Source organism: Festucalex cinctus, chromosome 8 (assembly GCF_051991245.1).
Source record: "Festucalex cinctus isolate MCC-2025b chromosome 8, RoL_Fcin_1.0, whole genome shotgun sequence".
NCBI lineage: Eukaryota > Metazoa > Chordata > Actinopteri > Syngnathiformes > Syngnathidae > Festucalex > Festucalex cinctus.
The window spans coordinates 23,323,812-23,348,302 of record NC_135418.1 but is presented as its reverse complement, the minus strand read 5'-3'; the positions used below and the strand labels follow the sequence as shown (position 1 = coordinate 23,348,302).

The following is a 24,491-nucleotide window of genomic DNA, read 5'->3' as shown; positions in this document are numbered from 1 at the left end:
TGTTTTTCAACTCCACTTTTCCTTTATGCTTCTTGTTGGTTGCTAGTCCAAACTCTCTTACCTCACGTCTTCGGCTTAAGTGAGGGCCTGCGAATGCTTCTTCCGCCACTAATTGTAGACGGCTCGGAAACGCTCAACCGAGCGTGCAGCGCGGTAGCAATCAAGACTTTGACTGTGTGCACATCCCGCATGTACGCTGCGCATATCAAGACGCTCAAGGATTGCTGAAGCGGCGTCGTACATGCAAACCTTTTCAGCATCTTAACTAATGAGATGATTGTCAAGAAGTGTTTGTGATGATGTTGGTGCGCGCGCCGTCTCCAAAATTGCTACTTTTCAGCAAATTGAAAAACACCATCTTGTTTGAATTACCGAACACTGCGTTATTCAAGTTGGTATAGGATTGTACCTTATATAGCTAAACGATACACGGTTGCGTACCATCATCAACACACCAACCCAAAATCATGTTCAACTGATAATTTTAATACACTAAAAAAATGAGCTATTTGTTTTTGTCATTGATTAAAATGGTAGAATATGTCCACACCAATCGACAGTGGTTACGTCAACTTCCCTAATCCATTTTCAAAGATCTTAGAGCCATGAGTGCTGCAATAAATAAAACAATGAGCTGACTAAATTCTTAATAGGTGAAAAAGAATCTTTTGAGCTTTACAGCTCTCCGTTTTTAACAAAATTAGTTCGCTCAAATGCATCTAACCTAACGATTTGCACTCGTTATTGTTCAAAAACAAAACATCCAGATCAGTTTTAATCTTGAGGTCATATATTGTTGCACAGCTCTCGCAGAGTGAGGAAGAGACAGTTTTACTTTGCATTCAATTTAAGTGTTCAAGAGAGTGAATAGATTGTTTCTCATGCTGTTTTCAACACTTTTGCATTATAATGAAACAAAAACATACAAAAAAACAAATGACATGGGGAGAGTAGAAAAATATGAAACTGACATACAGCAACGATATGTTAGCATACCAAACTACCAAATTGAAAAATGTGGTGCTTTGTAATTCAAGCAAAATGGCATCCCCCCACCCCCGATCCCCCCCCCATCCGATTTTCTGAAGAGTATAGAGAATGTGAGATGTAAGGATTACAACAATGTTTTACAGTTTAAAAGAAAAATATTCTACCTCAACTACAAATGACCGGACAGATATCTCTATTTGTTGTATTTACTCAAGTAACAAACAAACAAACAAACAAACAAAGTAAATGCCTGAGAACACAAACCCCTTCTGTCAAGGATCAATTCAATTTCCCTTGAGAAAATCTGCTGTGAAATCAGAACAAATTGCAACCATTTGTCTTGTGTTTATTTTAAGCCAAATCACTCTATAATTTCATTGAAATTATATTTGGATGCTTGTTCTTATCCCCAAACTAATGGGAAAAGCATGAATGAATTGTCCCGAGGTCTTGAGGGTAGTTTCAACCCGATTGCCATGTATTTATCTGACTTTAAATGATTATACTTAAAAGCCACCCCCGGGGCAAGTGCTCATTTGTGTCCTTGCTTTTTTATTTTTAGGGAAGAGACAGTGTGGCTGTGACCTTGCATGAATCTTTTGCTGTATCTGCTTCACATGGCCTGTAACAAACTTTTCGGAGCAGCCCACTCCACCCCTACTCCACGGGGGTGATTGGAGAATTATTTTAAATCAGTGTGGTCGAATTCTGATATATAATTACTGTAATACCAAAAGAATGCATGTGGTTGAATTTAGACACAAGAACTGTTTTACAGGATGCAAGGATTTCGGTAAGGGGCGGCACATCCCCCTTTTCTTGCGTCTGAATGGAACCTTCCAGTGGTGGTTCTTGTATCTTCGCAGGGGGCAGCTGCTCGTGTCTTCAGCCCGCTGGGAGGCCATCCGATCCGCCTCGCTCTTTCTGGACGACACTTCTACAGCTTCTCAACACACAAAAGAAAAGAGCAGCGATGTTCACTTTTTGTTCTTTGACGTTTTGAAGCGACATCAACCATAAAAACGGCGGCGTGACTTGTTGGGGATTTTGAGGGGGGAATGCTTGTCTACACTGTCGGGAAAGGTAAGTGAACCCTGGCGAACCGGTGATGACTTAATTTGGAATTGTCTTCCAATGTTGGAAGTGGGTCTGAAAGATGTCTGTCAACGTTATTTCATGGAAAAATATTATTATAGCGGTTTGGAAATAATATCTTAGCCGCTGTTGTCGTTTGTTAACGGTAATCCTGGGGAAATCATAACCCAAGATTTTGAATAATGCACTTTGGCTTGAAATATATATTTTTTGTGACACCAGTTGTGACACATTTTGTACACATCTCATATTTTATATTTGTGGTGGCCTAGAGTTGTTTTTTTTTCATACAAATATGTACTATAATTGTGACTTTATTACTACCTTAACATAGCTTAGTGAAAGACCAGTAGTAACTAAACCGAGGACTGAAGCCCAAAACCAATCAAAACTACAATAATTAACCTCTCTGACAGCATTTTTATGGTGGAACTGGGCTTCATTATCTTGTGTAGGTGTAATTTATTTGGTGGTTATTCGATACAGTTCATATAAATCGTTGTGATGTGGACTGAAAGTAAAAAAAAATAAATGTCTCATGTAGCTGTTTTGTGCTAATTACAGAGGAGAGAGTGACCGTCAATTCTGTCCGTTCCCATCTGGAGACATGCACTGGACGGTGGCTGATTGCAAAGCTCTGCTTCTGCTGCTGCTGCTGATTGTTCTACTGTGGGAGGAAACCAGAGCCTTGGGACTGAAAGCCACAGTATGGCCACTGTACTCCCAGAAGCCCCTGCTGCTGGCGTGGAACGCTCCAACGGAGGACTGTTCCCCTCGGCACCGCGTCTCCCTTCAGCTGGACCAGTTCCAGATTATCGCCTCCCCCAATGAGGGCTTCGTGAAGCAGAACCTCACCATCTTTTACACCGACCGCCTGGGCCTGTACCCCCACTACGAGCCGGACGGAACGCCCGTCAACGGGGGTCTGCCGCAGGTGGCCAGTCTGGCGCGGCACCTGGAAAAGATGCCGGAGGGCGTGAACAAGTACATACGCGAGCCCAAGGCCAAAGGCCTGGCGGTGATTGACTGGGAAGAATGGCGCCCGCTCTGGATACGCAACTGGGAGGCTAAGGACATTTACCGCAGGCATTCCCGCGAGCTGGTGCGCCAGAAGAACCCCACCTGGCCGCCCGATCAGGTGTACAAAGTGGCCATGCAGGAGTTCGAGTTGTCCGCCAAGACGTTTATGTTGGAGACTCTCAAACTGGCCAAGCACTTGAGGCCCAACCAGCTTTGGGGTTTCTACATGTTCCCAGACTGCTACAACCACGACTACAGGCGGACCCTGGAGAGCTACACGGGTCGATGCCCCGACGTGGAGGTGGCGCGAAACGAGCTGCTCAATTGGCTGTGGACCGAAAGCACGGCGCTCTTCCCGTCCATCTACTTGGGCACGGTGTTGCGCTCGTCCGCTTCCGGGCGCCAGTTCGTCAGGAACCGCGTGAAGGAGGGCATGCGTTTGGCGTCGTCGGGCGATGGGCTGGCACGGCCCGTTTTTGTCTACACTCGACCCACGTACAGGAACTCTCTGGAGCAGTTGACCGAGGTGGGACATTTTCTTGTACCATCAAATTATAAGTTGAAGTGATTAGGGCTCGATTCTAATTTCAGCAGTTGTTTCGATTTCAATTCACAAGAGTTCCGTTTGATTCGATTCGTTGATTTTTTTTCTAATTCGTTTCAATTCGCTTCAGTTCAATCTGATAATGAATAATTATGGAATATCAATTTATCTTAAATACCTACGACATGATAAATACGTCACAAACATTAAATTCCCTATTAAATTTTGCGGAGGGAGTAACTGGTTAACTGATTTAGTTTATTAATGAAAATAGCACGTGTGATGATCACTTAAGTGTTACACAAATATTGACATAAGCAAGGATGAGATGACAATATTTTCATAATTCAAATTCAATAATTGTAAATATAAATTAAAAAGATCCAGAATTGTCTTTAAGTGCAAAAAGTCAGGTCTTTCACAAATGTAAGAAAATACTTTTAAATTAGTGTAAAACAGTAAATTTCAATACGATACAAAAAAAATTGCCTTTAAAATTCAATTTTCTGATGAATTTATGGAAAAAATAAATAAAATTGATTCATGGTTTTATGAATCAATATCAGACTCGAAAAGGAAAATTGATTATATCATTTTTTTTTTTTTTTAGACTCGGCCCTAAAAGTGATAAAGCCACAATCTTGTTTGCCTTATTGTTATAATCGGATTTATGACTTACTGATTTACGTATGTTAAAATTTGATAGAAATTTGTGAAGTTATTGTGAACGCCTAAAAGACTGCAAGTCAAATTGTTTAGTAACTTAACAGCTCTAATTAAAATAGATAAACTGTATTTTATTATTATTTATCATACGCCTATTTATTTATAATAAATCTGATATTGACTTCACTTGTTTATTGAAATAAGATTGGTCTATAGCTTTTGTTTGTTAAAAATACATGGGAAAAGGGCCTTGAAAAGAAAATCATATATTAAATCCATCGCAATATTAAGAAAGAAGAAGAAAAAAGTCACATGCAAACACCAAGCACGAAGGTCGAAGATGAGATTCAAACCCCGAACTTCAGAACTGTGAGACAGATCAGCACACCACTTGGCTCACCGTGCTGCACCTTCCTGTTTCCCATCAATTCCAAAACGTCATGCGCTTTAGCTCTTTCTGACCTTTTGGACAAACAAAACTTGTCTTTCTCTTACTCACTTTTTCTGCTACCACTTGAAATCTCAGCGCTTTGATCAGCAGCGGCTTTACAGTGTCGCTTATCAGCGAACGCAGTTCTTTCCTGTGCTGATACAACATATTTCCCTGCGGATGGGTGTTGGTCCTTTTTAAAAGCTCGCTAACACCCTATTGAGGGCTTCCTTATGATAGCACAAATACGAGAATGTCACATGGAGGGAGGGGGTAGCAGATGAAAAACGATTCTTCGGAATAGGGATTGGGTATACTTAAGGTTGATTCAGTCTTGACTAGTTTGCTTTCTAAATTTGACAGCGTGATGTCAGTTTTTGTGCAAAGTTGCATTACATTCACGGAGACTCCTCCAGGCAATTCTTCCAGACAGCATTATTATTCAGCTTAACTCATTAGCTCCCAAAAACGTATAAATACGTCATATTTTAAATGGTTTAAGTGTCCCAAAGACATATTTATACGTTTTTTTTTGTTTTTGTTTTTTTTATGCCAGAGCATAGAGAGCATAGAGAAGGCTTTGATGCAGCCTCTCTACTGCAGAAAATGGTTGAGTGGCAGCAGAGTATAAGAGATCAACCAGGCCATGTCAAAACAAGCTGATTTCCCCACAGTTCTAAGCAGAATTGTGAAAAACGACGAAACTTAGCTATGTTCTATTGCTAATTGCTGCACAGCAGAAACTGATAGGAATATACTTTTTTTCCCTGATAAAAGAAGAGACTCTAATCTCTCTTTTAGTATGTTCCATATTTTTATAGCAATAGAACACAATATTTCGCGGGCCTTGAAAAATCAGTCAAAATCCAGGAAAACACTTAAGTGAAAATGGTTGGGAGTGATTCACTCACAGCTATTTTCACTGAAGCAACCCCCTTAAGTCCCGGGTGTTTTACTGGATTTAATTAATAAAGGGGAAGTCAACCGAAAACACGTTTTATGACAATTATATATTCAATGCAGCCCCACTGGTCTAAATACGCTAGTCTGGTTAATATTGCGTTAGTGGAATGTGAGTTAAGCAACAAAATCCAGCCGTTTTTATCCATCTCAAGGGGCGGCCATTTTGCCACTTGCTGTTGACTATGACATCACTGTTGCTCAGGTCTCACATAACAACCAATCACAGCACAGCTATAGAAAACAGGGGAGCTGTGATTGGCCGTTGGCTGAGCCCTGAGCAACTGTGATGTCATCTTCAGACGACAGCAAGTGGCAAAATGGCCGCCCCTTGAGATGGATAAAAATGGCTGGATTTTGCTTCATAACTCATATTCCACAAATGTAATATTAATCAGAATGTCATGTTTAGACTCATGAGGTCATATAACATATTATTGTCAATAAATGTTTAGGTTTAACTTCCACTTTTAAGTAGCCATAGCTAATTTTGGGCCAACCAATTTAATTGGCTGATATTAGCTTAGTTGCATGGTCACCGTTTATCTTTTTAAAGACAAAAAGGGTTTGTTTATCTTTACTACATTCCACTGCTGCCTTTCTCAGAAACTCTCAAACTGACAGTTGTGACGTATCCTCTCACCAAACCCTTAAACAAACCCTTTTTGTCTTTAAATCGAAAAAGAGTGACTGTATGAAGACAAGATGTGACGTACATTTTTAATCATGCATGTCCACGTGTTCCAGATGGACCTGGTGTCCACCATCGGGGAGAGCGTGGCTTTGGGAGCAGCCGGCATCATCCTGTGGGGAGACGCAGCCTACGCCAGCAACAAAGTAAGCCTGCGCCACGTCAACCGTGACGTATGTGTCCTGTGTAAATGTAACATTTGCATGTGATGCCATCACTTTCGAGCAGCTGCTCATGTCAAATGGCTTTCTTCTTCTTCTTCTTCTTCTTCTTCTTCTTCCTCCTCCTCGGGGCGCCACTTCAAAGACCAGGGTCACGTGGTGATACTAAACATGTCTTTGATGGCCGTGGCTTCTCTTGTTTGTTTGGGAGTCAAACCAATCTTGCTTGACAGGTCACTTTCAAACGTAGGAGGAATCGAATGAAACGAATCCCGCTGGTGGCGTAGCTACACTAATTGTGCTTTGATCTGTCTGTGTGTCGGAACGCATGAGACAATCCCAGCAGAATTTTGTTGAGAAAAGCCGGGTGCACCCTGTGCAGGATTCCGCAGTTGACTTCTGGTGAGACAGATGATAAAGACAACTTGGTACTGTACCCGCAGGCGTATTTTGAAAGAAAGAAAAAAACATTGGTCACATAACTTGAATCTGATTTAAAAAACAAAAAACTAAATACAATTAAAATTAACCAATGAAAGTGAGGCGCTCCTTTCAAACTCATGAAACAGGCCTGGATAAAAATGATGGTACCCCTCAAAAAGATTAAAAATAATTGGACCAATAGTACATGTTAAATGCCAACAATTTTATCCATGTGTGTACAGGGAGTCTCAAGTTAAGGCGCAAGGCATTTCGACTTCACAATGTTTACGCCCGATTTAGCCCTTAGCTAGTGCTAGCGCTTGTGCACTTGTGGGAGTATCTTTGGCTTTTTCGCCCACTTTTTTCCACATCATGGCCCCAAAGAAGAAAGCTACGTCTTCTATCAATGTTGGTGCAGCCAAAAGAAAAGCAGTTACCATGGAAACGAAGCTAAACAACATAAAAAGATTGCAGAAAGGAGAGACACCGACTATCGGTAAAGACTTGTGCTTCAGTCGGGCAGTCGTACAGTATCTTATTTTTTTTATTAATTTTTTAAAATGTATTTTAGATTTTTTTTATGCAAAATATTTTGATGCAAATATTGTCTTTAATGGGGAAATTTGACTTAAATTGAAATTCGGGTTACATCACTAGCATAGGAACGGAACTCCGATGTAAGTCGAGGACTTCCTGTATTTGGGGTCCGACATATACAATTTTTTTTCATCCTTTATTTTTCTGTTTTTAAGAACTACCGTAATATTTAACTAATTTCTATTTTTCAAACTACTGTAATCGTTGCCTCTGTTGTGGAAAATATATTCTTCACTTCTAAACAACATAGTAAAAATAAATATCTGTTCTCTATTTGCTTCATTTTCGGTTGTGGATACAGAGACCACACTCACCCAATATTTATACAAATAAAAACTTTAAAATTTAATGAATTAATGGAGTTTAAACACCTTAAAGTAATTTGTAAAGCCCATCATGAACCGCTACCAAAAGTGAGTACAAATTAAGAGGAACAGATATTTTTTCCAAACCTAAATACAGAACAAACAAACAAAAAAAAAAAGAACGATGTATTTCAACTCAAGGTGTTAGTTTGTGCAACAATCTAGATTATAAGGTCATGCTGTTGAATTGTTTTAATTGTTAACTTGAAAGTGTCGTGACTGTTTGCTGTCATTCATTTTGTGTTTATTATTATTATTTTTGTGTTGATTAGGGGCAGATATCAAAAGTTTTATTTCTTTCTGTCCCCTTTCATTTATCTTTTTCTTCTAAAGCTAATAAAAATTTTGAACTGAATTGACTTGAACTTGCAATAAAAATCTAATGGAAAACATCCAGATCAAGTGTATTTCTTTATTTTATTTATCTACAATGGCAACATTTATTTCCCAGTGCATAAATCGAGCCCCCCTTGTCCACAAGCCGTAACTCTTGTCTGTCGCGTCTTTGCTCTTTTCCAGACCACCTGCTCGGAGCTGGATGCTTATCTCCGGGGTCCGCTGGGCAAATACCTCCTCAACGTCTCCACGGCAGCCGAGGTATGCAGCCAGGCTCTGTGCTCTTCCCACGGCCGCTGTCTACGCCGGGACCCTGACGCCGACGTTTACTTGCACCTGAACCCCGCCACGCACACCTTGCGGGTCGGGCCAGGCGGCAGGCTGGAGGTGGTCGGCGAGCCGGATCGGGCGGGCCCGGCGGGCTTCGGCGCAGGGTTCCGGTGCCAGTGCTATGGCGGCTTTGAGGGGGAGCGATGCGAGGAGACGGACCCTCAGTACCAGAAGGGAGCGGCGTGTCAAACCTCGGCGCCTGCACTGCAGTGTGCTATCTTACTGCTTTTTTATGTCGTAGTGCAACATATACTGTAGATGAGTGATTCTCAAACTTTTTGGGTCCCTGGACCTCTTAACTGGGGGGAAAACTTCTGGAAATTTAATGGTAAATTTCCATGGGAAGTTGAGAAGAAGAGGAACTTTGGAAATATTCCAAATTGGAAACTTTCCAATTATGGGAATCAATTCGCAATTTAGGGTATTTTCAATGAACGTTATCAGATTCAAGTCTAAATACAGTTGATACATATAAAAAGTCTACACACCCCTGTTCAAAAAAGTTTACCAAGATAATTTCAAGACTTTGTTCACAATTGACATGACCTATAACTTCTATAACTCAATTAAAAAATCTTTCCAAGAGGGTAAGTAAAAAATAAAGTGAGATAATGGGGTTGCATAAGTGGGCACACCTTCTTATAAGTGGGTCTTTGGCTGTGTTCAGAATTAACCAGTCAATTTCATGTTAAATGGGAGTCAGCACATACCTGCCACTATTTAGAGTGCCTCTTACGAACCTTAAAGTAAATTCAGTTTTGAAAAAAAAAAAAGGACTTTATTCTTGGAATGATACGCCTTATGTTCCAAGACACATTTGTAATATGATAAAGTCAAATGTTTCATAGTTTGCTAGCCATCACCAAGGGGAACAAAAGGCAAAAAACGCCTTTCTTCGGGCACTGGAGTGTTGCACAGACATGGCCGTCTCAGGAACCATCAGTTTATGTTGATTAAGGCGCCTCCATATGGACAAAAACAGTAATGTTGAGCCTGAAGGAAGACCACATTTCCCAGGAGGACAAGCGTGTTGCAAATTGACTTCCGTCTTTGGGGAACGAAGGGGGAAAGGGGGAAGTGATGTATGCCATAAAGCAGTCAGCACATTTGTAGTTTTATGGGTGGCAGTGTTCCTACCATCCTCCTGAAAGTTTCTTAGTGCCAGTAACAATGATACAGACCCCCCTCAGGCCATGGCAAAGGTACCATTCAACTAGTTTTAAGTTCATGTTTCATCAGGAGTTATGAAAATATTTTATTCAGGTTGAAAAGTTCCTTTGTGCTACTTTAAGACCAAATAAAATGGTTTGGAAAATGACTTTGTAGGCATTTCCAACTCAAATTATCTTTTTCATTCTGGAAAAGGTGCTTTCATTCTCTAAAAGAAATCGACTAAATATTTGGAAAAAAAATAGTTGTTGGAGAAAAAATTAGGACTTTAATTCTGTAATAAATTTACCATTTCTTTTCCAACAATAATTTGTGCCTGTTTGTAATATTTTGCCTTTGTTCTGGAAAAGAAGCCTATTCATGCACGGATGTCAGATTTATGTGATTAGATGTCACAATCATAGCAAAGCTTTTAGTGGCCTAAAGAGGAGTAATTTGTTATATTAGTTTTGTCAGCAGCCAAGCCGCATATGTACTTTTTAAATGATGGGACATAATTTATTGCATATCACTTTGAGGACCCCAGATTGAGAACTACTGCTGTTGAGACAAACACATACCTGTCTGGTGCCTTTCAAATGCTGTAAAACATGGATGATACAAAGTGATTTTTTTTGGTTGCAAAAACACTGTTGAAAGAAAGAAGGAGATGTTGGGGAAAAATAAGTTATTTTTGTAACTTTTTCACCTAGCGAGAGCATGCTGGAATGACGGTGTTTACGTTTTGCTCCTAGTTTCCTGGCTCTCGTCTTGTCTCCCAAAGGTGTCAGATTCCACGTTTCCCACAGTGGATGTGATGAGGTGTTTGCTGGGGGAAAGTTGAGCGGTCAGTGGCTGAGCTGACTTGAAGATTTTGATGGAGGCCATTGCAGTATTTATTTGAATGTACTTTAGCTGTTTTCACGTGACATTTCTGTGCCTTTAAACGCTACGACTACTACTAATGAACTATTTCAGAGGGAAATAACACATTTATTGCCACAAAAAAAATCAAATCAAATCAAGCACAACTGATGTAATGAGCATGACTTTCTGAAAAATAAATAGATTCACTGACCACTGACTTTTTGTGTCTTTTTTTAATTGTGTTCTTTTAATCAAATGACAAATTAATGCCAAATTACATAAATTAATTCGACCTATTATCATAATCCACCTAAATACAGTCTGTATTTGCTGACATTATTTTTATTTCTGATTATAAGTTTCTAATATATGTTAGTTAGCAAATTGATGGTAATTTAAATCATTTTACAAATTATGATGATATAAATCTAAATATGCATAAATATGACTTCACTGACCCAATTTTTTTTGTGTATAACTTTTGCTTTGAAAATATTTTCCAAAATAAAATTTGCTAGAAATAAAATAGAATTCACTAACAGCGGTCAATCTATATATATATATATTTTTTTTTATAATACAGTAAGTCCTGTACAGTAAAGTATTTGGTTATCCATCCATATGGCCACTAGAGGGAGCCATATGTTCTTTCTCGGGTTGGACCAGGCATTTTCGCCAACTTTCTCCCGAGAAAAACACATGACTTTTTGTTCGAGAGAGAGTACGGTTTGTCAATTATTCTTTTTCTTTTCTTTCTTTTTTTTCTTTTTTTGTCTGTCGCTTAAAATAATACAAAAAAATCGCTACTTTGTCGTCCCTCTGATTGGCTGTTATTGATCCGATAGGCAATTCTTATTGGCTGGAGGGCGGGACGGGATATGCATCAAGGACAATTCTAATTGGTTGTAGCAAAACCCACAAACTCACATCTGTTTTGTCCCTCTTCCCGTTTTTTGTGCGTTATTCCGGTCACCAGACTGGCTGTTTTTGTGTTCTTTCCACCACCCAGCATGTGCTGCAAGTTATTAATTTACCCACTCAAATACTTCCTTTCGAAGGCAGGTAAGTTTGACAATAAGAAAATGAGTAGTTCTTCAACGTCACTCTTTGGCATTATGGGTTGTCAAGTGTAGCAACACGACGAGTAAAACAAAAACTTTAAAACTAAACGCTATGAATGGATGCTTGCTTGCTTTAAATTTGAATCTCTATCTCTTAACAAGTTTAGAACTTGAAGGTTACAACAAACCGTAGCCTATGTAGCAAAACTAGCAATGTCCACTCTTGTAGAAAACTGGTAAGCAAGAGACCTCCGCCAAGGCTTTCTACCACGGCAATCTGACACCTCGATGATGTATTGTATGAGCTTTGACAGAACTGCGGCTAGCATGTAACTTTCAGGGTTTTTTGGTTTACGACACCGAATTAAAAGCAGTAAAACCGAGGGTGCCACCAAATAATATCTTTGCGAAAGTGATTAAACCAAAGTGTCATTACTACATTAGTTAAATTTGAGTACTTTCTCATATAAATACAGATACTTGATAATACCATTAAGTTTTGTAATTGTTATGAAAATGTGTGGCTGTAAAAGAAATTATTTCAGTTATGTGGCAATATTAAAAATGATTGATATTCCTTAATATTATGTTGCTTTTTTTTCCCTTTCTTCCTCATAGGAATGAGTTGCCTACATCCTCTTCCGCTGCTCTTGTTCAGCTTACTTAGTCACCTTCCGGGCGTCATCATGTCGCCGTTATCCTTCTCCCAGCTGCCCTTTGCAAGTGTGTGGAATGCCCCCTCGGCCACCTGCCTCTCCCAGTACGGCGTGGATCTCGACCTGGGCACGTTCAACATCGCCCAGAACCAAAACCAGACCTTCATGGGTGACAACATAACAATCTTTTACACGGACAAGCTGGGCGCGTACCCGTACTACAGCCAAGGAAAGGCAGTTAACGGCGGCGTGCCGCAAAACGCCAGCCTCGACGAGCATCTGCGGGCGGCGAGGGATGATATCCGCAAGTACATCCCAGATGAAGACTTCCAAGGCCTGGCTGTAGTGGACTGGGAGAACTGGAGACCTGTGTGGGAGAGAAACTGGGACACCAAGCAGGTGTACTGGGAAGCATCACGAGCGCTGGTCCGGTCCAGGCATCCAACCTGGAAACCGGCGCAGGTGGACGCTTTAGCCCGTGTTGAGTTTGAAGCGGCGGGCAGGAAGTTCATGGAGGAGACGCTGAAAGTGGGCCAGAAAGAGCGGCCCGGTGGACTGTGGGGCTTCTACGGGTTCCCCAACTGCTACAACTACTACAAAAGCACCAACTACACGGGCCGGTGTCCCGCAGTGGAGTCCAAGAGGAACGACGAGCTGACGTGGCTGTGGAACGTCTCGTCGGCTCTCTACCCTGACATCTACCTCAGCCAGGAGCTGCGAAACCTCGGCGGGGAGGTGTCGCTCTACGTTCGCCACCGCATCCTGGAGGCCTTCAGAGTGGCGCCGCCGTCTCGGCCCGTTATCCCCTACGCCACCGTCGTCTACACCTACTCGCTCCAGTTTCTCTCTCAGGTGAATAAAATAGGGTACACTCGTACTGTCATGATTTCTAACACCACAAGTGATGATATGTTTTATTAAACAAAGAACTGCAAAGAAAAGTGTTTTTCGAACATGTTTTGCTTGCCTCATGCAGGAGCATCTCGTCTACACTATTGGAGAGAGCGCTGCCTTGGGATCTGCAGGCGTAGTTCTCTGGGGTGACCATGTTTTCTCCAAAACTAAGGTAATACTACTTCTATCAATGCTAGGGATGAACCGGCTATCGACTAGGCCGATATTTGGCATTTTGACAAATATCATCATCGGCTTTTTTACGAATCTGAAGACCGATAAAGCTGGTATCTCACTGAGTGGTGTATGCTTGCGAACATAGCGGATTTAGGGTTTTCATCAGGATTTGTAAGATGTTCACAGACAATTTTTACTTGTCGCAAAGACATTTCAAACATGTACAGATAATTTTTCACTGTCTGCGAAGATCTTTTGAAACGTTTTGCCAACCCAAAATTAGCTTCATTCGCATGCATTTGTCGCTCAGTGAGATACAGGGTACTTCTCATTTCTGGATTTATTTAAATTTCCACTTAATAAAAAATGACGCTGACACTGGGAACTCCCAGCACTTTTCATTAAAAAAATAAAATAAAATGAAGAAATTATGTTGAAATTTTGGAAAACAATTAACAGTAGAAAGCTTGCTTCGTTTTTAATTTAGTTTAACACATGCTGGTGACCCTGGAAAGTCCCTGCAATTTTTGTCATAATTTTAAGCAAAGCTGTTAATTCTGTTTAAAATTAATGGAAAAGGTAATTTAAAAAAATGTTGACACTAATATTTTTTGCTTTTACTGCAAATGAATAGGGGTGTGCAATTAATCAAAATTAAATTCCAATTTCAATTATTACACTCCACAATTAGAAAGCATAATCGTAAGAAAAATATTAATACTAATTTTTGAATTGTTTAAATTTATACATTTGCACCTTTTTTTAAATTTTAAAAATAACTAATTTAATCAATTTTGTTTCATCCAAAATGAACTTGCATACCGTAATTATGGTGTTTCAAAGAATTTTATTTGTCTTAATTTGTTTTTACATTTAAACATTTTCTTGTTTTGTACCAAAAATTAAATGATTGTCCTAATTGTAATTTCAATTATTAGCAAAATAATCATGATTAATATTTTCTTCATAATCGAGCTGCCCTACAAATGAATGTCAGCTTGAAATATCGGTTATCGGCCTCCTTGACTAATCGGTATTGGCCTTGAAAAAAACATATTTGTCTATCACTAATCAATACATCAATGTATAAACACAGACAGAAATGTTGGTATGGGTTGACTAAAGTCTCGAGGATCTAAAATTGTAAGTGTGCGATTAGGTAAAAAAAAAGTGGAGTTCAGTACCGTTCAGGTAAATAATATTTCAATAAATAGTATTCCAATACGTAATTAATCAACAATCAGATCCACATATGAACAGAATTCTTCAACTGACCATTCCCATTTGTACACTTCCAAATGATTTCCTCCCCTCAGGCCTCTTGCGACGCCGTCAAGTGGTACATAGACTCCACCCTGGGTCCTTATTTGGTCAACGTGACGTCGGCGGCCGTCCTCTGCAGCCAGGCCGTGTGCTCGTCCAGGGGCAGGTGCGCCAGGAGGGACCCCGAGTCGCGGGTCTACCTCCACCTCCGCCCCGCCCGCTGGAAGGTGACCTCCGAGGAGAGGCCGCGGGGCCGGCGGCACTACGCGGTCCTGGGAGAGCTCGACGCTCAGGAGGTGGCGCTCATGATGTCTCGCTTTGAGTGCAAGTGCTACCCGGGGTGGGCGGGCGACAGGTGCGACACGCCCTGGCATGGATAAGCGCCCATCCAGTAAGTGAGGTTGACTTTTGTGGAATAAGTTCACCAGCTTTCAGTACGTTCGTTTTTTTTTTTAACCTTTTTTTAAAATATTTTTTTACACTAATGTTTTTTGAGTAAATAAGCAACCGGCTTTAATTTTAATAGGTGCCTTTTACTTATGATGACCAAAAGAGGCTGCACTTCATACGTATCATGGACACATCAATCACTAAAGACAAAACAATACCGCCATCAGCAACTTCATAGTTTACTGCTGAAGATTTTGTGTAGAATTGTTGCTGACCAGTAGATGGTGCTGTGAGACAGTCCAAGGAAATGCATCAGAGTCAAGGTTCGGGCATTTCTGAGTTTTTGGTAGAGTATTAAGGCAAAGATGTCAACACGGTGTATTAGTAGCTACATCTGGAGAGAGCAAAAACATACTTTTAAGGGATACTTGACTCATTGAATCATTTTCAGCAGTGAACAGTTAATATTTTGTCCAGAATGAATTTGATAACTTCATTATTTTTCATGTACAATTTTTAAAAAGTATTTTTTTCTAATTGCTGTCGACTGATAATGACATCACCTGTGCTGAGGAAGTAGGTAACGGCCAATCATGGCTCAGCTGTTTTCTGGGTTTGGTCAGTAACTGAGCCATGATTGGTCGTTACCTACTTCCTCAGCACAGATGATGTCATCATCACTTGACAGCGAGTAGAAAAAATACTTTACTTTAGGTACTAATTGTACATGAAAAATAATGAAGTTACATTAATTGTAGACTAAATATTAACTTTTTACTGCTGAAAATGACTCACTGAATCAAGTATCCCTTTGACATTTGTTGTCACAAGGTGCACTTAAAACTGCCAATGAAACAAACACCTCAAAAGAAATGATAAGAAAAAAACACTAGCAATAAATTAAACCTTGTAACAACACTAAGATTCCACTAGATGGCACCAAAGTAATACAATTATTGCTTTGGCCTGAGACCAAACAGTGAATAGCCAAGATTTGCAGCATGTTGGTAAAAAAAAAAAAAATCATTTGCTTCCAAAATGTTTTTTTTTTTTTTTTTTTTTTTTTTTTTTTTTAATGTTTTGTGTCCCAAAGACGTAGGGTTCTAGGGTTACAAAATATTGTAACAATAATATATTGTAATAATATTGTCTGCATTTAGGTGGTTAGGGTTAAGCCAAGACAAATATTGCATCTAAAATGTGTTCTATCAACGTCAATATTTTATTACACAGCATGAAAGATTAAATATTGAATGTGTGTCCTTGCTCAAAGCATCTTCAAAAGTTTTTGGATGTCTGTGACCTAAGGTGGATGGATTTTGTGCACAGCAAAAAATTGTTGGACTCAAGCTGCTCGTATTTCTCATGCTGACATTGAGCGCATGCAAACGTGTATCGTGTGCACAGTTGCTTGCTCGGTCGCTGCCTGAGGCCTTCCCGGAACGTCACGCTGGGCGTGCGTCAGCAATAGAAAGAATGACGCTTGTGTTTGGAGGTTCTGCTGGACGACAAGCTCGTGTTCGTGGCATAATGAAGCCCCCCGTCGCCATCTCCTCTGTTGCCGCGTCACTTTTACTTTTTATTTTTGTTCGGCTGCACTGTTGTAACTGTGTATATCAAAAAAATAATTAAACGAAATCTCATTAGCATACTTTGGCGCTGTTGTTGCCGAGAACAAAAATTTCAGGGTTTAGTGCATTAAACAGACAAACAAAAAAGTATTTCAAATTCTTTAAAGGGATTCTTGACTCATTGAGACATTTTCAGCAGTAAAAAGTTCATATTTTGTCTATAATTGATGTGGTAACTTCATTATTTTTCATGTACAATTAGTATCTTTAAAAAAAAGTTATTTTTCTAGTTGCTGTCGACTGATGATAACATCACCTGTGCTGAGGAAGTCGGTAACGACCAATCATGGCTCACCAGTTTTCTGGGTTTGGTCAGTAAACTGAGCCATGATTGGCTGTTACCAACTTCCTCAGCACAGGTGATGTCATCATCAGTTGACAGCAAGTAGAAAAATTACTTATTTAAAGGTATTAATTATACATGAAAAATAATGAAGTTATCAAATTCATTCTGGACAAAATCGTAACTTTTCACTGCTAAAAAATGTTCAATGAGTCAAGTATCCCTTTAAATTATTTTTTTAAATGCCACTTAAAAACAAATATACACACACAAAAAAAAATCAGTAAACAATTAAAATTCATTAAATAATGATAAATTAAATTAACAAATGTTTGACATTCGGCTAGTCCTGCACACCACGCATGATATTTTTTGGCAAAATACTATTAAATTAATAAGAAAAAAAGAATAAATATACGCCATGAAATTCAAATTCTATTCAATAGTTTCACCATTAAAAAAACATTTTCACATGAATAAAAATGCATTTAAATAAACATCATGGAATATATATAAATCTATTACATGGTTATGGTTAGAATACTGTTGATAAATAAAATGCAATTGAACGATTCAAATATTAAATAAGAACTGAAATGTCATAACACTAAATTGAAATTCAATCAAATGGTTAAAAATTCTAATAATAAATAAATATACATTACATTTCAGTAATTGTGGGTAAAAAAAAAAAATTCCAATGCGAACAAAATGTGCCTTATCAACAATTGATCCAGTGTAACGTTTGTCCGTCATTTCACTTCAACCTGGAAAGCGACCAGGTGCTCATTTGTGACGTTAATTTCATATCCAAAATGACGCACAGTTCCGTTTGTTCCAAACTGTCCAAATGTTCTTCTCATCTTTTATCGTTGAGTCCCGTGAATCGGCATTGATGAGTTATTATGACGACTTATTAGCAGTTACCTGAAAATCTTCAAACGGCCAGTAAAAAGAATACAAATGAATGTCCCGTTTTTAATACGGTGTCAGGGGAAATTAGAAAGCCATCTCACGCTAAGGTTTATGATCCCTATGGCAGTTAAACATCGATCGTGCGTCGAATGTGTGTGTGTGTGTGTTTGTTGTCTTTAAGCCAATTTGTCAGCCATTAGACGTGATGACGTCAAGCATGTACACTGCAGGGATGATTAATTACTCAACAATAAATCCCACAAATCTGACAATGGTTATTAAACACAATTTCTTTCTGTATTGTTTATTTTGTTTGTAACACAAATGCAAATATTTACAATGTGCAAAGCACTGGCAATGTGTGCACATGCTGTGATGGAAACAATTTAGTTTATCATAATAAAAAATACATATTTGAGTGAATTTCTGATGGTAGGCTACTAGGCTTGGAGTCGGTTTTGAAGTATCGCTCGAGTTGAAGTGTGATGTGATGGCAAATGTGCAGCAAGCAACAACTTTCGATACAAAAATAGTTTCACTTGAAAGTGGATTTGATTTGGTTTGACTCAGGATTATGATGTTTTGTTAATATGGTTTGATTCAGTTTGAGACGGTATGATACAATTACTGTACTTTTTTGTTGTGTATTAAGACCGTATCCCACCGGGCAGCAAATGTTTGTGAAGGTAGTGCGCAAATATCAGGGTTTGTTCAAGATTGTAAAAATGTTGCAACCTTGAAAGAACCCTGACGAGAAATTAACATTCGCTATCTTGGCAAACAATCGCAAACGTTTGCCTCTCAGTGGTGATATGCTCAGAAATGAAAGACCCGTTTATCCAATTTTGCATCGATTGGTAGCACTGGCGATTTTTATTTTTAAATTTTTGTTTTGCCGAAGCCTCCAAAGATAATTCCTCCCAAGAAATCCTGATTAAAGTAGAAGTCAACCCCCAAAAATGTATTTTTTAGACAATAATATGTTCTATGCAGCCCCAGTCGTCAAAATTTTGGTTAAAGGGATACTTGACTCATTGAACAATTTTCAGCAGTGAAAAGTTAATATTTCGTCCAGAATTAATTTGATAAATTAATTATTTGTCATGTACAATTAAAACTATTTCTTCCTCTTTCTGTCGACTGATGATGACATCACCTGTGCTGCGGAAGTAGGTAACGACCAATCATGGTTCACCTGGTTTCTGGAGTTGGTCAGCAAACTGAGCCATGATTGGTCGTTGCCGACTTCCTCAGCACAGGTGATGTCATCATCAGTCGACAGCAAGTAGATAAAATACTTTTGAAAAGTTATTAATTGTACATGAAAAATAATGAAGCTACCACATTAATTCTAGACAAAATATGAACTTTTTACTGCTGAAAATGGCTCAATGAGTCAAGTATCCCTTTAATATTGTGATTGTGGAATATGAGTTAAGCAGCAAAATCTCAAAGTTTTTATCAATATCAGAAGGCGGCCATTTTGCCACTTGCTGTTGAGTGAAAATGACATCACAGTTGCTCAGGTTGCAGGTAAAGAGTTAACCACCAATCTCCAGCTCAGCTTCAAAAAAACAGTTGCTCTGTGATTGGTCGTTTCCTCAGCCCTGTGCAACTGTGATGTCATCTTCAGTCGACAGCAAGTGGCAAAATGGCTGTTCCTTGAGATGGAAACAGCTGGACGTTGCTGCATAACTCTTATTCCACAAATGTAATATGAATCAGAATGCCACGTTTCGACTAGTGAGGTCACATATAACATATTTTTGTCAAGAATTTTTTAAGGTTGACTTCCCATTTAAAATGAAAAGTTCCAACAACAATCCATTGCAACGTTCAAGCTGTTTTTGTTAGCATCTCGGCTTGTGTGCCGATTTCGAGGCCGATGAACGTTTCCTCCTGCGTTTCCTGTCTTGTACTCTGTCTGTCGTCAGGGGGCTCGTGGATCACGGCCCATTTGTGGGGATTTATCTGTTTAATAAGAGTTGACTATTGTGCGGCGCGCTGTCCTCTGGGCCACGTAACGAGCGTCTCCCGGCGTCACTAAATACTCCGATGCTGCGCCTAAATGGCCTCGCGTCCAGCCTCCATCCTGTCCCTCGCTCCCATTAGCACCGTGGCATCTTTCTCCAGCTCTCCTGAGGGTTCGACGGCGTCTCAGCACACGGTGTATAAAAGACAGCGGGGCCAGGTCGGTGCCTCTCATCCTGCACTTGCTGCTTGTAAGTCCTTCAGAGCTTCTGGGAAGTCGTCGTCTTCTTCTTCTTCTTCCTTCCTAGGCTGGCCAACATGGACTCAAGTGCAGCGGTGACCATTCTGGTGGTTTTGATGGCACTGGCGGGCGTCAGCCACGGGCTTCACGTCGGAGGTGTTCAGGAGGATCGTGACGATATGAGGGCGGGTAGCTCAGAGGACGATATGGACAACCACTTGCTGGAGATGGTGAGACAACAAATCGAACAATTTACAACATTTTCTGCATACGCACGCACGTCTCCATTGGCATCTCATCCAGCTCGTCCGGAAAGCTTTTCTGTGAAAAGTCAGATAATTGGAAACATAATTCTGTATTCATTTATTCATTTAGAAAGTAGTACATTGCAAGATTCTTTTTATTCATGTAAATAATTGACATGAAATCGATATATCCATCCATCCATCCATTTTCTTGACCGCTTATTCCTCACAAGGGTCACAAGGGGTGCTGGAGCCTATCCCAGCTGGCTATGGGCAGGAGGCGGGGTACACCCTAAACTGGTTGCCAGCCAATCGCGAGAAATTGATCTCTCTATTTATTTAATTTGATTTAATTTATTGCAGTTAGAATAAGAGGAATTAATTAGATTTGTTAAAAAAAATACTATTTTAAATACAGAAAAAAATTAAATACAGTAAAAAAACAAAAAACAAAAAAAAACAAAATTGTTCAAATCCAAAATATTTTAAATATAGCTTTATAAATAACAACAAAAATAATTTAAACCAACACAATATATTCACCGGTAATTGTTAAAATAATGTCCTAAAAAACGAGAACATGTTTTATTTTTTTATTCACCCCAGGCTTAAGTAAAAAAACAGAATTAATTTTCATATAAAGGCCTACTTATTATATAATTTCAACTCTGTAAAATTACGAATAAAATGAAATAATGCATATGAAATATTTTTATTTTGTTTGAAAAATAAAGATGGCAGGTACTCATGGCAGGTTAGCAGTATCGGCTACCATCTTGTGGCCGATTTACAATCAGGAACTGGAAATGACAAATTAGAAGAATAGAAAATTGCCATTATTTTCATGCAATTTTAATGAGAAAAGCTTCATTGGGATATATAGGTCTTTAAAATTATTTGGTATTGTTTTCTTGGAGAAATGTTATGTATTAAAAGTGCTTGTGCTATCTGTAATTGTTTGGCATTGGTATACTCATATGACATACAAATCGGTCTAAAAAAAAGTGGTATGGAGCGTCCCCAACAAAGTTACTAAATATGCTTTCTTGTCAGATGAAACGGTTAAAAGTGGAGCATCACGTTCCATAAGGCGTGATGTTAAAAATCTATGAAATATTCTGCAGTTAAGCGAGTCCACATGCAACACTGAGTAAGAGTGTGCAAGTCTTTGCAATATCCAACGCATACATTAAAGAGATTTACACAGTTGGCTTGTTGCTTCTCCAACGCATCTCCTCAGAAAGTGTGTTTTCCTGACATCTGCTATTCCTAATAACATGCTCTGCATGTCTTCTTATTTTTTTTATTTATTTTTTTTCTGTCCACCAGGAGAGCGTCAAAGCGGACAGCAGCGTGGACGATCGTCTGCTGACGGCGCTGCTCAGAGCTCTGCTGCAGGGATCGCGCAGAGAAGCCCGGAACTCGGTGCTCCATCAGCCGCAGAGGTTGGTGCATGTTACTTCAGCGATATGCACTTGTTTCGCACAGCTTTACACATTATCATTTAAAAAAACAAGAGCATTCTATAATTTGCCTTCACAATTTAACTCTAAAACAGAGATAAAAATGTGCAAAATTTATTTAATTTTCAATTTTAAAAAAATGGTGGGAGTGGGTGTTTGAACTTAATTATCTTTATTTATTTTATTTAATGATTCTTAAAAAACAAAATAAGCTAATATTCGCTGATCAAATTTGCCGGCCGATTAGTTGGTCAGGCTTTTATACTTACTAGAAGCCTGACTCAAAGGCACACAAAATTGAAATCTATCTACATTGCTACTAGCCTCAACCTAGTTATTGCTAAGCTATCGCTAAGTTAGTCCGTCTCTCAGATCGGGCGTCCAAATTTTGTGGCAAGCTCGCTGGCCAAATATTCCTGTTGCTAGTATGGTGTGAGCCAGCCAATAGCAAGGCGTTAAGCGGCCACTTTATTCTCATAACTCATATTATTATATATTATATAATATATTATTATTAGGGGTGGAAATCTCGATTTTCGATTCAAAATGATTTGTTTGACAATGATTTCCGCTTCATTTTATAGATGAGCAAATAATTGTCATGATCTACTCCAGCCTGACTCGCTAATGCTAATTAGCGCGCTACTTTTATCCCTCAAAAGAACGGCTATTCATATAAAATGCTTCAGGAATGTATACAGAGAAGCATCTTTACAGTACTCACTGGCATATGCTCTTCCTACACGCCAAAAAAAAAACAAAAAAAAAAAAACTTTTATTGGCATAACTTGATCTTGACTTTTTCCTTCTACTCTCTAATGTGTATCACAACGCACGGAACCACACTGCCCCTAAGTGGCCAAATCGGGTACATGAGCAGCGTTCCCAGTACAGTACACAAACAAGGGCAAGACAGTATACAATCATTTAAATAAAATCAATTTTAAGACATTTAAAATTGATTCTGAATTGTACTTTATGAGAATCTATTTTATTTATATTTATATATATATTTTTTATATTTAGATTTAAAAATCTGAACGTACATGAAAGGTTCTAGTGTAAATATATACTTATTGAAAAAGGACCTGCAGGACTTATAATTATCCCTCATCAAAACATGTTTTTTTTTTTAATTTACATTTGTCACCATCCATAAAGAGATGAAAGCATCCTTTCATAGAAATATTCTTATCGTATCGTCAGTCAATTCCCGTATGTCTCCAAATCCTCCTCCCAACTCCACCCCGGCAGGTTCGGCCGCTCGTCCCGAGGGCCGCTCGTTTTTGAGGATCACATCAACTCGCCCGGCTGGGAGGAGGCCCCCGGCCAGATCTGGAGCATGGCCGTGCCACAGAGGTTTGGCAAGAAATAATAACCTGCTGCAAAGAAGTCGCACGTATGGCACCAAGATGATCAGCACCTGTTTGTCCTTCAAACCACACATGTATTGAGTTTTTTTTTTCTTTTTTCTTTTTTTTAAATCTTTATTGTCACCAACATGATACTGAATGGACTTAATGTCCCGTGACTAATGGCCAAAAATGATGAACTTTTTATTCAATAAAACTTTCAAATAATAATAAAGGCTTTTAATCTGGAGGACTACATTTCATACATGTGCTCATTTCATTGGCGCATAACCCCCTCCATGCTCTATCCATATCAAAATTTGGATAAAAAGTAAATAAAAAAAAAAAAGTGTATATGCAGTATATCAAGTTTTTCACAATACAGTATACTTTGTTTTTCTCAAAAATATAATTGCCCTCTTTACAATATATATTTTTTACAACTTTTTTGTTGTTGTAGTTGTTGTTGTTGTAAATGTGATTCTCCCCTAAAATTATATCTAAACTTATTCTTTTTTATGTCTGAAAAGAAAAAACAACATTTTTTTAACAACCCCCCCAAAAAAATGTCTGACTTTGGTTTTTGAAGATGAGCAATTCGGACAATGGATGGTGTCTTTTCTCAATAATGTACACCCACCCTTCTTTAAAACATCAGTTTAATGCCGTTCCTAGTTGAAGTTTACGGTCACAGTAAATATAAAAAGAAGACACCTTGTGTATTTAAAACAGCCAAAACGCTAAATAGCACCAGCGTTGCAGTGCTTTAACCAATTTTACGTAACAGATTGAACCCAAACCATTCAGCAACAACATGTAGACAGATAATCCAACAATATGATAAATTCTTTATCCTCTGCGTAGAAAAACTATTATTATGGCCGTACTGATGAGCTAAGAGAGGAGTTGAGATGTATGATCATATGGATAAGCTGGACACGCCTTGCTGCAATGTGATTGGCTGCAAAAAAAACCCTTTTTTTTTCTGTTCTTCTGTTGTACAATTAAACGTTACCACAACATTCTTTTATGCAGTTTGTATGTATTAGAGGTGCATTTACTGTACTTAGCTAGTCAGGGTGGGATGATGAGGACGATGCCTCTCTCCTACACATTCAAGAGAGAGCGAATCTTTTTTTTGTCATGCTCGCTCTCCCTGCCGCAGAGCTCCGAGCGCGCCAATACACATGGTGGGAGGTGTAGAAAAAGGGCGGGCCTTCCCGCCAGCTCAGCCAATGCGAGCGAAGGAGAGGCACTTGCAGCCCGGAGTGCCCTTGTCGTCTCAGCATTGGGACCCAGGGAGGAGGCAAGGCAGGACGGGCAGG

The 24,491-nt window shown here is 39.2% G+C and overlaps 3 protein-coding genes across 7 annotated transcripts; all 3 read left to right on the top strand.

The window, feature by feature from the left end:
* Window positions 1-1,712: 1,712 nt before the first annotated feature.
* LOC144024209 (hyaluronidase-2-like) lies at window positions 1,713-10,841 on the top strand. The gene is made up of 5 exons (XM_077530353.1): window positions 1,713-1,783; window positions 1,857-2,073; window positions 2,650-3,631; window positions 6,453-6,542; window positions 8,462-10,841. Exons 3-5 carry the CDS (start codon window positions 2,693-2,695, stop codon window positions 8,864-8,866), a joined length of 1,434 nt encoding a protein of 477 aa, XP_077386479.1. The 5' UTR covers window positions 1,713-1,783; window positions 1,857-2,073; window positions 2,650-2,692; the 3' UTR covers window positions 8,867-10,841.
* A 462-nt stretch (window positions 10,842-11,303) lies between these two features.
* hyal1 (hyaluronidase 1) lies at window positions 11,304-20,310 on the top strand. 5 transcript variants are annotated; one of them, XM_077529368.1, is made up of 6 exons: window positions 11,304-11,463; window positions 11,663-11,686; window positions 12,304-13,193; window positions 13,318-13,407; window positions 14,729-15,066; window positions 16,473-16,714. In XM_077529368.1, exons 3-5 carry the CDS (start codon window positions 12,306-12,308, stop codon window positions 15,053-15,055), a joined length of 1,305 nt encoding a protein of 434 aa, XP_077385494.1. In that variant the 5' UTR covers window positions 11,304-11,463; window positions 11,663-11,686; window positions 12,304-12,305; the 3' UTR covers window positions 15,056-15,066; window positions 16,473-16,714. The 5 variants fall into 5 exon arrangements, with proteins under 5 accessions (XP_077385494.1, XP_077385492.1, XP_077385493.1 ...); XM_077529366.1 differs by lacking the exons at window positions 11,304-11,463; window positions 16,473-16,714 and adding an exon at window positions 20,174-20,310 and having other exon boundaries at window positions 11,546-11,686; XM_077529367.1 differs by lacking the exons at window positions 11,304-11,463; window positions 16,473-16,714 and adding an exon at window positions 19,829-20,083 and having other exon boundaries at window positions 11,546-11,686.
* npffl (neuropeptide FF-amide peptide precursor like) lies at window positions 20,103-23,436 on the top strand. Its single transcript, XM_077530754.1, has 3 exons — window positions 20,103-20,336; window positions 21,681-21,796; window positions 23,069-23,436. Exons 1-3 carry the CDS (start codon window positions 20,184-20,186, stop codon window positions 23,187-23,189), a joined length of 390 nt encoding a protein of 129 aa, XP_077386880.1. The 5' UTR covers window positions 20,103-20,183; the 3' UTR covers window positions 23,190-23,436.
* The last annotated feature ends 1,055 nt before the right edge of the window (window positions 23,437-24,491 follow it).